At 40.3% G+C, this 16,199-nt stretch overlaps 1 protein-coding gene across 6 annotated transcripts in view; it reads left to right on the forward strand.

Annotated features, from left to right (window-relative positions):
• Window positions 1-16,199, forward strand: part of LRMP (lymphoid restricted membrane protein) — a 391,035-nt gene that overhangs the window by 326,751 nt on the left and 48,085 nt on the right. For 5 of the 6 annotated variants that reach the window (XR_003943302.1, XM_030213974.1, XM_030213975.1 and 2 more), the window contains 3 exons: window positions 1,124-1,164; window positions 2,618-2,692; window positions 12,339-12,406. Coding sequence is in view for 5 of the 6 variants with exons in the window: in XM_030213974.1 (XP_030069834.1) it covers window positions 1,124-1,164; window positions 2,618-2,692; window positions 12,339-12,406 (184 nt within the window). In the remaining variant the exon portion in view is untranslated. The remainder of the gene's footprint in view (window positions 1-1,123; window positions 1,165-2,617; window positions 2,693-12,338; window positions 12,407-16,199) is intronic. The other variant, XM_030213976.1, reaches the window with a different exon arrangement.

Consider the following 16,199-nt stretch of genomic DNA (forward strand, 5'->3'; position numbering starts at 1 on the left):
AAAAGCACAGCTGGTTGAATCTGAAACCAACACCCTTGAAGAAAACTTTTTTTTTTTCGATGGACCAGAAGGTTCAAGCTATTATTAAAGGTACACAATATTCTCTGGTGGTGAACAAAATGGCTATACACCATAGATGGGAACTTATGGAAAATAAAGCTAGGACACTAAACTTGCGTTTATTGAATTTTCCATGAGTTTTTTTCCTATGCTCCTAGGGAGGTCTTCCATAAATATTTAAAGTGGAAGGATGTTTTCAAATTTCTAGGTGAGACTGCCTCCTTTGAATAATATTTACTAAATTGTGCCTCTTTGAAAAGAACAAGGGAGAACTTTACAGAATGAAGCTGCATCGCTTGGTTTCAGGCCTGTTAGAAACGTCTGGAGAATTTGTGACTGGAGCAGCAATTTTGTTGGTGCCATTTATTTTTGCTCAGGATAAAGATTCAGTTATGCGTTTACATTTTCTCATTTTCAAAATGTGGATTTTCTAGGACATAGTCAGAGTTTTTTTCCTGATGTCTGTGTAACAATCTCAACTGCAAAACATCTTACAGAGTAAGAAATCTGGCATGGGGTAAACACCATACAGATGTGAGATATAGAAAAGTTGATTAGTATTTTTGGCTGAGTTCAGCAATCTTTTATGTTAATTTCCTTAGTAATCTGTTGTACTCTAGGATTCCCCCATATCAAGGTCTGTAATTTCTTTGTCTTGTATACCGATTGGTAATTACAACTTTACTATATTAGGTTTGCTTAGTATTGGAACAATTCTATTCAAGTTGTTAGCTTGATGTATAATAATATTTAATAAACATTTAAAGATTTTTTTTTAAATAGCCATACTGTGTCAGACCAGTGGTCCATCTTGCCCAGTATCCTGTTTCCAACAGTGGCCAATCTGTCCCCTATGTCCATCTCATTAACAGACTATGAACTTTTCCTCCAGGAACTTGACCAGACCTTTTTTTTTTTTTTTTGAAGCACCTATAACACGAGCTACTGGTAAAATAACATGTCTTAACAGTAGCCCACATTGATAACTATGCTTCTTAGTCCATTATTAATTCTACAGTATAGCAAAATGTTTCAATAATTGCTGCAATTTTTTCTTTTGCAGATGAATCACAAAATAAGTTTCCCAGTTCTCTCAGCTCAAAGGTACTCCACAAATTATAGTTAAATATTACTTGCTATAGAAATGTAACTGTGCATGTGTTATCTTGGAGTACTTTGTTTACCTTTGTAATAATTTGATAGTGGCACTCATGGGTAAAATCTAGAAGGTTCTGTTTTTAAGCTTTAACATCTTTGGCAGCCCTGTAGCTCTGCTGGCAGGAGTCCTGGTTTCTGGAGTGATCATTCTAGCTATTGCTAAAAAGCAAAAGGATGTACACAGTGCAAACTTTTTTGGTTGGTTTCAGTTCATGTGGGCTTTTATCTCAATTTTTGAATTTTTTTTCAGTTCTTTTGACCTGTTCAGTTTCATAAATCTACATCCATTAAAATGTTTTTTCTATGTACACTAATTGACTTTACATATAATTCATAGGATAACATGCATTAAATCTATTTAGTGCATACAGAATTTTTCTAAGGAGCACTACTCGAATCTGCACTGAATGCATATCTGTAGAAAACAGTGCAAATAACGTTTTGGGAGGTTGATAGAGATGGTTACTCTTACAAAACAAACTAGTTAGTGATGTATCTTAACTCGTACTTTTTTTTTCTTGTTTCCAGTGTCATCTAGTAGAGATGCCAGTTTCAGCTTCTGGGGGAGAGAAAGTTGAATTACCTGACAAAATATTTTTGCCTCCTCCTAGGAAAGCCATTTTTTAGGGAACAGGTTATTAAAATACTGGGCAGCCATTGGAATTGGGATAACCAGAAAAGGCTGATGGTGGAGAGAAGTTGGATTGTAAACACTGGTACACAAATGCATACTTTCATTTTCAATACTATTGTAAACTAGGAAAACAAAGTAGCAAAACAGTTGTATTCTAAGATACAAACAAGATGGTTGTGGAATGATTATTGGAACATCTGAACAATGTGACTCTTAGCCAGCACAGCTGAGACATGCTGTAAAGGTTAAAGGCAAAAGAATGCTAACACAGAGTAATGTTACAACTAGTTTTTATTACTGTACATTAATAGTAGACTTTTTTTTATAATCACCAAACCCTGTAAATACATACATTCTTTTTTAGTACATTATATACTGCACATTTTTATAAAACAGAATCCTTTCTATGTGATTGCATCTAACCTGTAGCGTTGTGCTTTAATAGCCATACAGGTTAAGATCTTCTGTGACAAAATAATATAGAGGGGCATAGTTATCCATGTGGGTTACCATTAAGACATGTTATTTTATCACTAGCTCATGCTATTTTAGCACAGTTTCCATTTTATACAATGGGACCTGATTACTAATAATTGGGGTTAACAGTAAAATAACCCATCATAATGGTAGCCCACATTGATAACCCCCCTCCCCCGAGTGATATAACTTCAGTATGACTTACCAAGTGTAAGTTTAATAGCAAGTTATTGGCGCTCTTTGTTTTGAAGATCTAGTGTATCCTCCCACATGTATTTCTGTTTTTAGCCTTCTTCACTCCGTAGAGTGAGCATTTCTTCATCCCCCAAGAACACAGGAAATTCTGGGTCTGACTTGCCACTGGTAAGCTTATGTTTCTTAAAATTTTGGGGGCTTGATTCAGCCAAATTTGATTTCTATTTTTAGTTGAAAGATTTATCAACTTTGTATTACATTAAGTTTGTTTTTAATAAAGAACCCTGCAAAAGTCATGTAACCCTCTTATGCAACTTTAGGACAGCCCCAGCACTGAGTGTCATAGTACATGAGCGGCCTTGATATCCTTTTTTTTTTTTTAAGGGAAACATCTGGAATCTATGAAAGAACATATAGTATATGCAAACTAGTGTTGGCACAGAAGATGGACTTAAAGGCACCAGCTTTTATCCATATGCCAACTTTGTAAACATTTGTCAAACCAGTTTTTAAACCAGTTGTATTCACTTCAGTCCTTGAGAGCTGCCAACAGATTTCAGGATATTACAAATCTTTCTCATGCAATATACTGAGAAGGTGGTAGGCATGCAAATCCTATCATATGCATATTCATTAAGGATATGCTGAACCTGAGTCATTCATTGGCAACACCTTAGGACTGGATGTGAATACTAAGTAGCCTAATGCTTGTGGAAGAGTAGCCTAATGGTTAAGTGAAGTGGGCTTTGATCCTGGCAACTTGGTTTTGATTCTCACTGCAGCTCCTTGTGACCTTGAGCAAGTCACTTAACCCTCCATTGCCCCTGGTACAAAAAACAGATTGTGAGCCCTCTAGGGACAAAGTACCTGCATATGTGCACAGTGCTATATGCTATAGAAATGATTAGTAGTAAAACTATATGACCTGTTGTCATGAATTAATAAGAGAAACAAAAATATTACAACAAAAGTAAGACTCTTAAAAATCAAATATTTAATTGTCAACCTATTGTAGTTTTATAACTGTCCACTCTGGGCTTCTGCTTCATCTTCCATTACAATGAAACAATAAGTAATAAATATATGATCAACTGGAAGTATATAATGCTACAGCTTTATTAATGGTATTGCAGGAAAATTCAACATCTATACCTGAACACTCCTATCTACACATAAACTCCCATACTTTAAAATATTTAAAGTAGGATGTATGTGCATGATAGTTACTTTCATACTCATTGGCTTGTCTTGCACAGGTAAATTGGCAGCCTTTCTAGGAGGTGCTTTAGGGGTCCAGGTGCTGCCAGGTAGTCCAACTTGTAGTAAGACTGCTAGCCATCTGGGCCACATCAGAAGGCCTCAACAGCATGCTACCACACTGGAACAAGCCTGTCCAGATGGTAACAGACTCTATTTATATTTGGCAAGTTCTCTATCAATGCCAATAAAATGTAACTACCATCTGTGGATTACTGGCAGTGGCATACAGTGAAAGGGAGGATTAAATAAATGTGCCAAAGAGGGGCTCAAAGGCACCAACATAGCACCTCCCATGCTCACAAAACAATGAGAGGAGCTTGGCAGTCCTAACGCCATATCTCCCACTTCTGTAAGAACACAAAAGGTCTTGGTGGGCCCAACCTAACATCTCTCACACTAATGAAAAACATGAGGTACTTGGTGGCAGAGATAGTAGGACTTGGTGACCCCAACAAAACACCACCTGTATCACTTCCCAATAATCCCCTCTTCCTCCTGTAAAACTGTACCCATTAGCTTGTTCCTCTGTCTCTTATCCCTTTCACTTTCCCTTACTCTTTTCTCCCATTCCTTTGTCCTTACTCCCCTGCCCTTTTCCTGCTGCTTACTTCCTCTTCCCCATTCTTACTTCCACTACCTTCTATTCCCCTCCAGTTACCATACTCTCTTCCTATCCTAACTCTGACCCACACTCTCCACTATCCTTATCCCTTTACTCTTTCCTCCTTGTGCTATGAACTTCCTTCACTCTGCCTGCCATCCCTCCTTCCTCTGTTTACCACATACCCCCTCTTTCCTTCCATTCTGTTTTAGCCCTAACCCCATCCCTCTCCTGCTCTTCCACCATACACCCATCTGTACCACTTTTTGCCCCACTCTTTCTCTTACTGTTCCATGACCCAGCTCTGCCCTATTGCCCCCTCCCTTTTCTCTCTTTAGCCTCTTGGTCCATAAACTCCCCTGTCTCTCTTTGTACCTGACCAGTCCCAAAAAATGCATTGGACCTACCAGGTGCATTCTCCCCAAGTGAACATCCCCTTGCATGTCCATGCTATGCAACTTGTGCACTCGCATATGGAATACTGCTTGTGTGCACATAGCACTTGTGTGAGAATATGACATTCACATGTATAAGCATTAGTATTCTACTATCTTAGCATGCAAATTGCACTTACATTTAGGCACTTTAGAAGTAGGGGCCAGATGAATGTTGAAATGGGTCAACACTGATCTGAGAAACCCCAAAATCCAGACCCACTGTTGTTTCCAAAGCACTGCCTGCCTCCAACCCTCCCAAAAATGATTTAAACTAGCTTACTCTTTCTAGCCCTATCTCTTAAGGTTTTTGGGATCTGCCTGTTTATTTCTAAGAGACTCAGATTCACCTTTGCTGGAGACGGGATGTAGTGCTTGATGGGCTCTTGGTCTGATCCAGCATAGCATGTGATATTAAGTGCATGTACTTAACTCTCACTTTGCTTAAGTACTGAGACTCTTCATTATAGGAAGTTTGAGCAATTTAACCAAAAGATTTTCAGCTACTTCCCAACAAACTCATTGTACAGTTTTTGAGGAGAGGACAGAAAATGGACTCCAAGATCACACCAGAGGGCCCCACATGTTCAAGGAGAAAACAAATTTACTTGCCTGTAACTGGTGGTCTCTGTGGAAAGTGTCATACCCTCCCACCCCCTTTGAAATTGAAATTGTAAGCCGCATTGAACCTGCTTTGTGTGGGAAAGCGTGGGGTACAAATGTAATAATAACAGTTAAATAGAAGAAAAATAGAAAAGCCTCCTTAGACCACAGTATATAGGGGAGATTGCTATGTTTGAGAGCACCATCTAATTGGATAGCAGACTGAAATTATAAACCTTGACATACCCTTCTGAAGTCAAAAATGCTTTGGATATAGGTTAAGGATATTCAGAGTTGCAGTTGAGTGACCCCATTTCATGTCAACTTATGTAGAACAAATATACTTAGCTGTGATGTGGAGTTCAGTTTCCAAATTCACATTTCCCTATTTGCCTAACTGCCCACTTGACAGCAGGTCTGGGCAGTATAGTTTTTGGAGTCTTACATAAGGGTTGCCATACTGGGACAGACCGAAGGTCCATCAAGACCAAAATCCTGTTTCTAGCAGTGGCCAATCCAGTTTACAAGTATCTGGCAAGATCCCAAAACTGTACAATACATTTTATGCCTCTTATTCTAGAAATAAGCAGTGGATTTTCCCCAAGTCCATCGTAATAATGACTTATGGACTTTTCTTTTAGAAAGCTATCCAAACCTTTTTTAAACCCCACTAAGCTAACTGCTTTTTCCACATTCTCTGTCAATGAATTTCAGAGTTTAATTACAAGTTGAGTGAAGAAATATTTTCTCTGATTTGTTTTAAATTTACTACTTTGTAGCTTCATTGTGTGACCCCTAGTCCTGGTATTTTTTATAAAGTGTAAACAAGCAATTCACGTCTACCCTTTCCACTCCACTCTTTATTTTATAGACCTTTATCTTATCTCCCCTCAGCCGTCTGTTCTCCAAGCTGAACAGCCTTATCAGCTTTAGCCTTTCATCATAGGGAAGTTGTCCCATCCCCTTTATCATTTTCGTTGCCCTTCTCTGTACCTTTTCTAATTGCACTATATCTTTTTTAGATGTGGTAACCAGAACTGCGCACAGTATTCGAGGTGCGGTCGCACCATGGAGCGATACAAAGGCATTATAACATCCTCATTTTTGTTTTCCATTCCTTTCCTAATAATACCTAACATATTTGCTTTCTTAGCTGCTGCCTCCGCACACCGAGCAGAGGGTTTCAGTGTATCAACGATGACACCTACATCCCTTTCCTGGTCGGTGACTCCTAATGTGGAACCTTGCATCACGTAACTGTAGTTCGGGTTCCTCATTCCCACATGCATCACTTCACACTTGCTCACATTAAACGTCATCTGCCATTTGGATGCCCAGTCCCCCAGTCTCATAAGGTCATCTTGTAATTTTTCACAATTGTACTGTTTGGAGATTCCCATTATCAGAGGCATTAACTTAGAAATACAGTTCAAGGGTTCCAACGTAGTGAAATGCTACCAGATGTACTGACCAAATACTGAAAGTGATCCGAGAAGAGAGCAAGGCTTCAAATACTGATGTTGTAATTCACCTGGGGACAAATGACCTGGCCAACAATAGCAAGTTTACAGCACAGAGAACATTCCAGAAGTTTGGGGAGGGACTGAAATCTTTGGTTTGGACTGCGGCTTTTTCTGAAGTAATTCCTACATGGGGAAGGGAGAGGAAAGACTACATAAAACTGTGAAATTCAGTAAGTGGCTTGACGCTTGGTGTAAAGAAGAAGGTTTTAGATACATAGGAGCATGGGGTAATACAGAGAAAAATAACAGGCTGTACTGTAATGATGGGCTACATCTTTCTGTGACAGGGGAAAAGGATCCTTGGGGACAAATTCAGAGGGTATGTATCTAGACATTTAAACTAGAGAGTGGGGGTGACAAAAGGAAACAATGGAATTCAGAAAGCCTCTCCCAGAATAAACATGATGGCAAAGGGAAAGGTCATCTAAATATAGAAAACCACCTAAACTCACAAAGCACATGGAAATCAATGAGCACAAATGCTTGTAGTCTTAGTAAAAATCTTCAAGATTTGTAAGCCCTGATGTTTGAAGAAAACTTGGCTATTACAGAGACGTGGTTCAATGACTCCCATGAATGGGATGTGAATATATCGGGCTATAATCTTTTTAGGAAGGACAGAGAGGGCCGAAGAGGTGGAGGAGTGGCACTGTATATGAGAGACAATATCAGAGTGGCTAAAATGTAGGAAACCTGGGGAAAGGAAGAAGCTTTATGGATCGTCCTGGAAAGAGAAAGTGGAACTTGTATCCACACGGGGATTATCTACAGACCTCCGGCACAAACGGAGAAGCTAGACAAGGATCTGGTAGAAGATATTCAAAAGATTGGTATGAAAGGGGAGGTGCTACTGTTGGGAGATTTCAACTTGTCTGATGTGGACTGATATGTCCTGTCTGCGGAATTGGAAAGAAGTAGGAGATTGTGGATGCCTGTCAAAGTGCCTTGCTCAGACAAATGGTGACGGAACACATGAGGGGGAAGGGTAGATGCTGGATATAGTGCTCACGAATGAAGTGTTTCTAATATCCGGGTGGATGCCCATCTATGTAATAGTGATCATCACACGATATGGTTTGATATAAGAGCAAAGGCAGAGTTGGGATGCACAAAACTCAAAGTACTGGGTTTTAGATGTACTGATTTTGATAAAATGGGGGAATACCTGAAGAAGGTGCTGCTGGCATGGGAAAGTGTAGGAGAAGTGGAAAAATCAGTGGTCCAAGCTAAAGGCTGTTATAAATATGGCAACTGATCTTTACGCAAGGAAAGTAAACAAAAACCAAGAGATTCAGGAAGCCTATATGGTTCTCCAAACAAGTAGCTGAAAAAATAAGAGCAAAAGAGGCTTTCTTCAAGAAATACAAAAGAATGCAACGAGAGGATCACGGAAAAGATTATTGGATTAAACTCAAAGAAATAAAGAGGGAAATACAGCTAGTGAAAGCACAAGTGGAAGAAACACAATGGCTAAAGATGTGAACAGAGGTGACAAGACCTTTTTCAGATATATTGGAGAAAGGAGGAAAGATAGGAATGTAATTGCAAGACTGAAATATAATGAGAATGGCTGGCTATATGGAGAGTTGTAAGGAAAAAGTGAACGTGCTAAACAATTCTCTTCGGAGTTCAAGGAGCAAAATCCTGGAGAAGGACCAAAGTTGGCTGCCGAGGAATATCTGGGAATGGAGTGAATATTATGCTGTTTACGGAAGCAAAAAAGCTTATAAATAGTTTGAGAATCTGAAGGTGGACAAAGCTATGGGGCTGGATGGAATACATCCCAGGATACAGAGGAAACTCAGGTCTATTTAATAGAGCTTTAGAGATGGGAGATGTTCCGTGGGATTGAAGATGAGCGGATGTGGTCCCTCTTCACAAAAGTGGAGGCAAGGAAGAAGTGGGAAACTACAGACTGGTAAGTCTCACGTCAGTGGTAGGAAAATAATGGAGTCTCTGCTGAAAGAAAGGATAGTTAACTTTCTAGAATCAAACAGGTTACAGGATCCGAGGCAACATGACTTTACCAAAGGAAAATCCTGCCTAGTGAATCTTATTGACTTCTTTGACTACGTGACCAAAGAACTGGATGAAGGATGTGCGCTAGATGTAATCTACTTGTATTTCAGCAAAGCCTTTGATACGGTCCCCCACAGAAGACTAGTGAATAAACTGAGAGGGCTGAATTTAGGACCAAAAGTGGTGAACTGGATAGGAACTGGTTGACCAACAAGTGGCAGAGGGTAGGAGTAAACGGAAACCGCTTGGAGAAAAGGAAGATGAGCAGTGGAGTTCCTCAGGGTTCGGTGCTTGGGCCGATTCTGTTTAATATATTTGTGAGAGATATTGCTGAAGGGTTGGAAGGAAAGATTTGCCTTTTTGCGGATGACACGAAGATAGTCAATACCCTGGAGGGAGTAGAAACAATGAAGAGATCTCCAAACGTTAGAAGAATGGTCGAAGGTCTGGCAATTGTGTGCTGCATTTTACATACACTATACATTTTTGTGAGCATACAAATATGTTAGTGCACCAGGAATGTGAGCTAATTTATGATATTCATTTGGAATTAGTTGTACTCACAAATGTCAGTCATCCTTGAATACCTTAAGCTTGAATACCTTGAGCTACTACTAAAAAGGTGTGAGCAAAGTGTAAAATAAATAATTGGAATGCACTTAATGCTAGTTTCAGGGTTTAAAAGAAAGATTTGCCTGAATCCACAAAATAATTTTCTGCCTTGTCAGATGGTAGGATTTTTTTCCTTTGAAAATAGCCCTTAGTGAATGAATTCCATACATGTAACTGTCGTAGACTGTCTTGTCCACAAAGAAAGTAAGATTGCTTACCTGTAAGAGATGTTTGACGTGTAATTAGACTCTGGAATTCGTTGCCGGAGAACGTGGTACGGGCGGTTAGCTTGACGGAGTTTAAAAAGGGGTTAGATAGATTCCTAAAGGACAAGTCCATAGACCGCTATTAAATGGACTTGGAAAAATTCCGCATTTTTAGGTATAACTTGTCTGGAATGTTTTTACGTTTGGGGAGCGTGCCAGGTGCCCTTGACCTGGATTGGCCACTGTCGGTGACAGGATGCTGGGCTAGATGGACCTTTGGTCTTTCCCAGTATGGCACTACTTATGTACTTATGTACTTATGTACTAATAACACAAGCCTTCACCTCATCTGAAGTTCTAACATTAGCTTATCTACAAAACTGGGTGCCATGTGCTCATTGAGGCTGCCTATATTTTGGCAAATAAGGTCATACCAATTAGTCTATGGACCCACTTGATTAAGGCCCAGCCACCCCCTGAGTGGAGTCCTGGGCTGTTTTTCCAGAGGACGTTTGTCAAGCAGCGACATGGTCCTCTCCATTGAGTAGTGAAGCATTATAAATTGGATCTGTGGGCTAGAGGTGACCAACTTTGGCAGGGCGGTTGTGCAAGAGCGCCTTGCCTTCCTCCCATCCAGATATATGAGCTTTGGTACATCCCTACTGGTGTGGACTGGTCTAGTCTGATGATAAGGATGGTGAAATTTTATTCTTGCCTATTAATTTTATTTCCTTGAGTCCTGCTAGAGCAGCTAGACCAATCCACCATCCCTCCCGGAAGACTAGGCTTTGGGAATACCCATTTTAGGAGGGCTTTCGGGCTTATTTTCAAAGCACTTAGCCTCCCAAAGTTCCATAGAAACCTATGGAACTTAGCCTCCCAAAGTGCTTTGAAAATATGCCTCTTTGTGACCCCAATCTATTTCTCTTGGAGCTCCTGTGCAGCTTTAGTTTAGTTATTTGATTCTGTTTTGGGGGGAGGTTTCAGAGGGCCTATGGGGTGATTATTTTGCACTTTGATTATATACTAACTACCTCCATCTTTTGATGGGGTATATAACCCACTGGTGTGGACTGGTCTGCAGGATTCAAGCAAAGAAAAATTAACAGGCAAGAATAAATTTCACCTTATCCAAAATTCATGGAATAGATTTACTACTACTACTTAACATTTATAGAGCGCTACTAGGGTTACGCAGCACTGTACAGTTTAACAGAAAGGACAGTCCCTGCTCAAAGGAGCTTACAATCTAAAGGATGAAATGTCAAGTTGAGGCAGTCTAGATTTCTTGAATAGAGGTATAGTGGTTAGGTGCCAAAGCCGACCTTGAAGAGGTGGGCTTTGAGCAAGGATTTGAAGATGGTCAGGGAGGGGGCCTGGCGAATGAGCTCAGGGAGTTTATTCCAAGCATGGGGTGAGGCGAGGCAGAAAGGGCGGAGCCTGGAGTTGGCGGTGGTGGAGAAGGGTACTGAAAGGAGGGATTTGTCTTGAAAGCAGAGGTTACGGGTAGGAACTTAAGGGGAGATGAGGGTAGAGAGGTTGGGAGGGGCTGCAGATCGAGTGCATTTGTAGGTTAGTAGGAGAAGCTTGAACTGTATGCGGTACCTGATTGGAAGCCAGTGAAGTGATTTGAGGAGAGGGGTGGTGTGAGTATATCGGTCCAGGCGGAAGATAAGATGTGCAGCAGAGTTCTGAACGGACTGAAGGGGGGATAGATGGCAAAGTGGGAGGCCAGTGAGGAAGGAGTAGGTTGCAGTAGTCAAGACGAGAGGTAATGAGAGTGCGGGTGGTGTGTTCAGAGAGGAAAGGGCGAATTTTGCTAATGTTGTAGAGGAAGAAGCGACAGGTCTTGGCTGTCTGCTGGATATGCGCAGAGGAGAGGGAGGAGTCGAAGATGACTCCGAGCTTGCGGGCAGATGAGACTGGGACGATGAGGGTGTTATCTACTGAGATAGAGAGTGGAGGGAGAGGAGAAGTGGGTTTGGGTGGGAAGACAATAAGCTCAGTCTTGGCCATGTTCAGTTTCAGGTGGCGGTTGGACATCCAGGCAGCAATGTCGGATAAGCAGGTCAAATGTCGGATACTTTGACCTGGGTTTCTGCAGTGATGTCTGGTGTGGAGAGATAAGCTGAGTGTCATCAGCATAAAGATGATATTGGAAACCATGAGATGAGATCAGGGAGCCCAGGGAAGAAGTGAAACTTCATTGCTTCATCAGCACTTTGAGCAAGTATTCCTGTGTGAGACTTGTACAGTATTTGGGCCTGAGCTTTCCTAGAGATGAATAAAAGGGTGATTGAGTGATTCTCTCCTTGTCAGCTACATGAGCTGAATTAGCATATTTATTGTGGGTCCCCTCTTCCTGTGTAGGTGAACTAGGTTTTTCTTAGCCTATACTAAATAGTTTTAATAGAAAATATTAGCCAAGTATTGCCATTTACTAGTTGATATTCTTTATATTTCTACTATTTACCTAAAGATATGAGCTGAATCGCATCTATTGTATTTATCAGTGATTTGTATCTTTACAAATTGTTTTGTATTTCTATTTTAAAGGCTCAGTTACCTGAAGGCACAGGAATTGAAGAAAATGATGATAAACTCAACAGGAGGTCAAATAGCTGGTAATAATGCACATTTTTAGCCCACCTTCTAGTGTTCTTACTAGAAAAGGTTTTTTTTTTTTTTTAAGGTATTTTTTTCTCAATGGGATTGGGGAAGGGAATACATTTCAGGGTCCTACTGGTTTTAAGCTTATGGGGCAGATAAGAGTACCTGTGGACAAACGCACACACCCTCATCTAATTACTTTCTTGGTATTCTATTATTTTCTATTCTATTTTATTGGAATCTTATATACTGCCCATTTTCCATAAAGGAGTCATAACGATGTACAATAAGGAATGAAGCTCTTCATATAGAGCGAAGTGACATCTCGAGGAATGATAATAATAAGAAATCAGTTACACGGATGGTCTGAAACTGTTGACATAATACCTAACTATTTGTCAAACAGATAAGTCTTCAAGACCTTCCTGAAGGAGAGAAGTAGGAGGATATGTGCATTGGATCTGGTGGAACCTATTCCATAGTCTCGTCCCTGCAAAGGAAAAGGAATTCTTGATAATGGTTTTGAAGCGAATTCACTTCAGTGATGGAAAACCTGATTTCAGTGTTCTCAAAAAACCCAAAGTTCTGCTAGGGGATGGCACAAACAGTTCGCTCAACCCCTCTGAATTTGATCCGAAAATAGATTTGAAAATTAAGCAATGTACCTTGAAATTTATACGCTTGACGAGTTGGCAACCAGTGGAGATCACGCATTGATGATGACAGGCTGTCGAAGCAACCCAGTCCGCAAACCATCCGAATAGCAGTATTTTGCATCAGGTGTAGATGGGTGAGCAGTTTGCTTGAGATCTGAAGGTATAATGAATTGCAATAGTCTAATTGTGGTAGCAAAACTGCCTAGGCTACAATCCTAAAGTCCTCCTTTTGAAATAGCAATCTGGATGCTCTTAGTTGTCTGAGTTTATTAAAATAAAATCTTTGCTAGTGACATTAATTTGTTTATCAAGTCTCAGACCTGAATCTAGAAGTATGCCAAGTATCCTCGAATGATCTTCTATTTTTTAGGATTTCTCAGGTGTTCAGTGTTATCGACATTGCTGGAAGTGAACTGACCTCGCCAAATCAGAGTATTTTCATTTTTTGCTTCTTTAGTTTCATGAAATATTTTGTAGCCCAACCATCGATGACAGAAATGTGGTGCCTAATGGATAAAGTGTCCTCAAATTTTCCAGTACCAGGCATAAAAGGGAGAATATCATCTGCGTATGATAATAAATATCTATGTGGTATTTAGAAAACTGCAAAAATATATTCATTGTTTCATGACCTAAAAGCAAATCAGTAGTAGTATAAATATTTCCCAGAAAGAGAATTACAAAATGCTACATTATAATTAGTAGAATGTATGTTTTAACTTCAGTTTTAAATTTTCTGTAGGAAGCTTTTATATAAATATATAATGGAAGAGTATTCCACAGTGTGGGAGCTAAAAGCTGTAGTACAAGATGTACCTAGCTGTATGTGAGAAAGTGATGGAACTATCAGGAGATTCCTCTGAGAAGATCTAAGCAAGCAGGAATACATGGGATAAGAACAGACTGCAAATATACAGGGATCCCAGTGTAGTGTGCCTGATGGGCTAAAGTCAAAATGTTATATTTAATACTAGTGATTGGGAGCCAATGCTGTTCCTGCAATAGACATAGGAGCCAACTTTTCAAAATTATTGGGGGTGCTAAGCCCAATGGAAATAATCCCTCCCTGGACACATACAAGGCATTTTCTCAATATTGGTGGGGGGGGGGGGGGGGGTGCTCAAGCACCCACAGCACTCAGAGTCTGCTCCTATGACAATAGAAGATCATATCTTGAGGCACTGCATAATATCCAAATGGCCTTGTTCTGAATAACTTTATGCTGTTTAAGGATATAATGGAACTCTAGCCAATAAAGAATTATATTAGTCCAAAAGATTAATAAATAGGGTGTTTCATTTATTATAGGAATAAGGAGAAAAAAATTTAAAAACAATCTCCAAAAGATAGGCTTTTAGCCTGAATTTGAATAGGACCAGAGACTGAGCATGACATACTGACTCAGGAGTTCTATTCCTGTCATACGGAACTACAAGATAGAAGAAACAGCATATGGAGTTGGCAGTGAAAGAAAAAGACACAGATAAGAATGACTTACCTGTTTAGACTGAAAGAGATAATTGTGAGAAACCTATGAGTAGCAGGTTGCATTTAAGTTAGAGGTGATGAGACACTGAATAAGGGTTTTAGTAGCATGTTCAGAAAGGGAATGGATGAATTTTGGTGGTGATAGAATGAAATGACAGGTTTTAGCAGTCTGTTGGATATATGCAGGGAGGAGTCAGATAATCACAAAGTTACAAACTGAAGAGACAGGGATGACAATGTTATCCGTAAAAGTAGAGAATGGGAGAGGTGGGTTTAGAGGGGGGAAGATGAAAAGCTCTGTCTTGGACATGTTCAGTTTCAGATGGTGGAACATCCAGATAGTAATGTCATACAAGCAGGCTGAGACTTGGGCCTCAATTCCTAAAGCATAAAAATGGCTCTGAAAAACACAGGTCATCAGTGTATAGAGAGAAGTCCCAAGACAGAGCCCTCAGGTATACCTGTTGATAGTGGGATAACGATGGAAGAGGATCCACCAAGAGCACACACTGAAAGTGTGATTGGAGATTCAAAGGAGGACAGAGTCGAGGCAAAAAATCCAAGAGAGGATACTGTATCAAGGAGTAGGTGGTGATTAATGGTGGTAAAAGCAGCAGATAGATCAAGAAGGATGAGGACTGGGTAAAGGCCCTTGATTCTTGCCAGGAATAGGTCACTGGTGATTTTGAAAGGAACATTAAAAGTAAGAGGTAAAAGAAGGCTGGCTGGTTATCAAAAGTAGTAGCTAAAAAGGTAAGGAAAAAAGTTAGCCTTCATAAACAGCAAGAGATTGCGGAAAATGGAAGACAGGCAACAATATCTGGAAAAGCTAAGAAGCTGGTAAAGTAGTCAGGAAAGCAAATCTGATAATGATAAAAGTGACATTGTGAGGCTCAAAGGTGAAGGAGACGCATATGTAGAAGCTGTAAGGATAAGGCAGAATTGCTTAAATATTTCTGTTCACAGTTGATGGGCCGGGAGAAGAACCACAGAAGACCAACACAAATAGGAATGGAGATGTGATAGACCCTGAATGATTTTCAGAGAATTTTGTTCTTGAGTAGTTAGCTAAATTAAAGATGGACAGATTGATGGTGCAGGAGGGCATACATCTAAGGGTACTGAAGGAACTTAGGGAGGTTTTGGTGGTTCCGCTGGGTGATCTTTTCAATGCTGTTCTAGAGTTAGGAGTGGTCCCAAAAGACTGGTGAAGGGCAAATGTGGCCCCTCTCTACAAAAGCGGTAGTAAGGAGGCGGTTGAGAACTAGAGAGTTAGATCAAGGGAGGATACTAAATGTATTTAGATTTTAGCAAAGGCTTTGACACTGTTCCACTTAGAAGACAAAACAAACAAACTGACTGCGCTTGGTATGGGCCCTAAGGGCCAGATGTACTAAACTTAACGAGTCATGAGCAAGCAGTAAACCGTGGCATGCACTAAAGGCTTCTCTGAGCCATTTCCCGATCACGGTAGCAGCTAACGAAAACGGAATGCAGATGATCCAAAGGCTATTGCAAGGCTATTATGATGAGATGCACTACAGTTTTCCGATCCCCTTACCGTGAAAAAACTAACGGGCAGTCTACACTTCTCGTTGGGGCAAATTGGAAGAAAACAAATGTCGTTAGGGACGTCCTTTTTGGACGTCCTTCACTTGGGGGG

The sequence above is a fragment of the Microcaecilia unicolor genome, chromosome 9, assembly GCF_901765095.1.
Source record: "Microcaecilia unicolor chromosome 9, aMicUni1.1, whole genome shotgun sequence".
Lineage (NCBI taxonomy): Eukaryota > Metazoa > Chordata > Amphibia > Gymnophiona > Siphonopidae > Microcaecilia > Microcaecilia unicolor.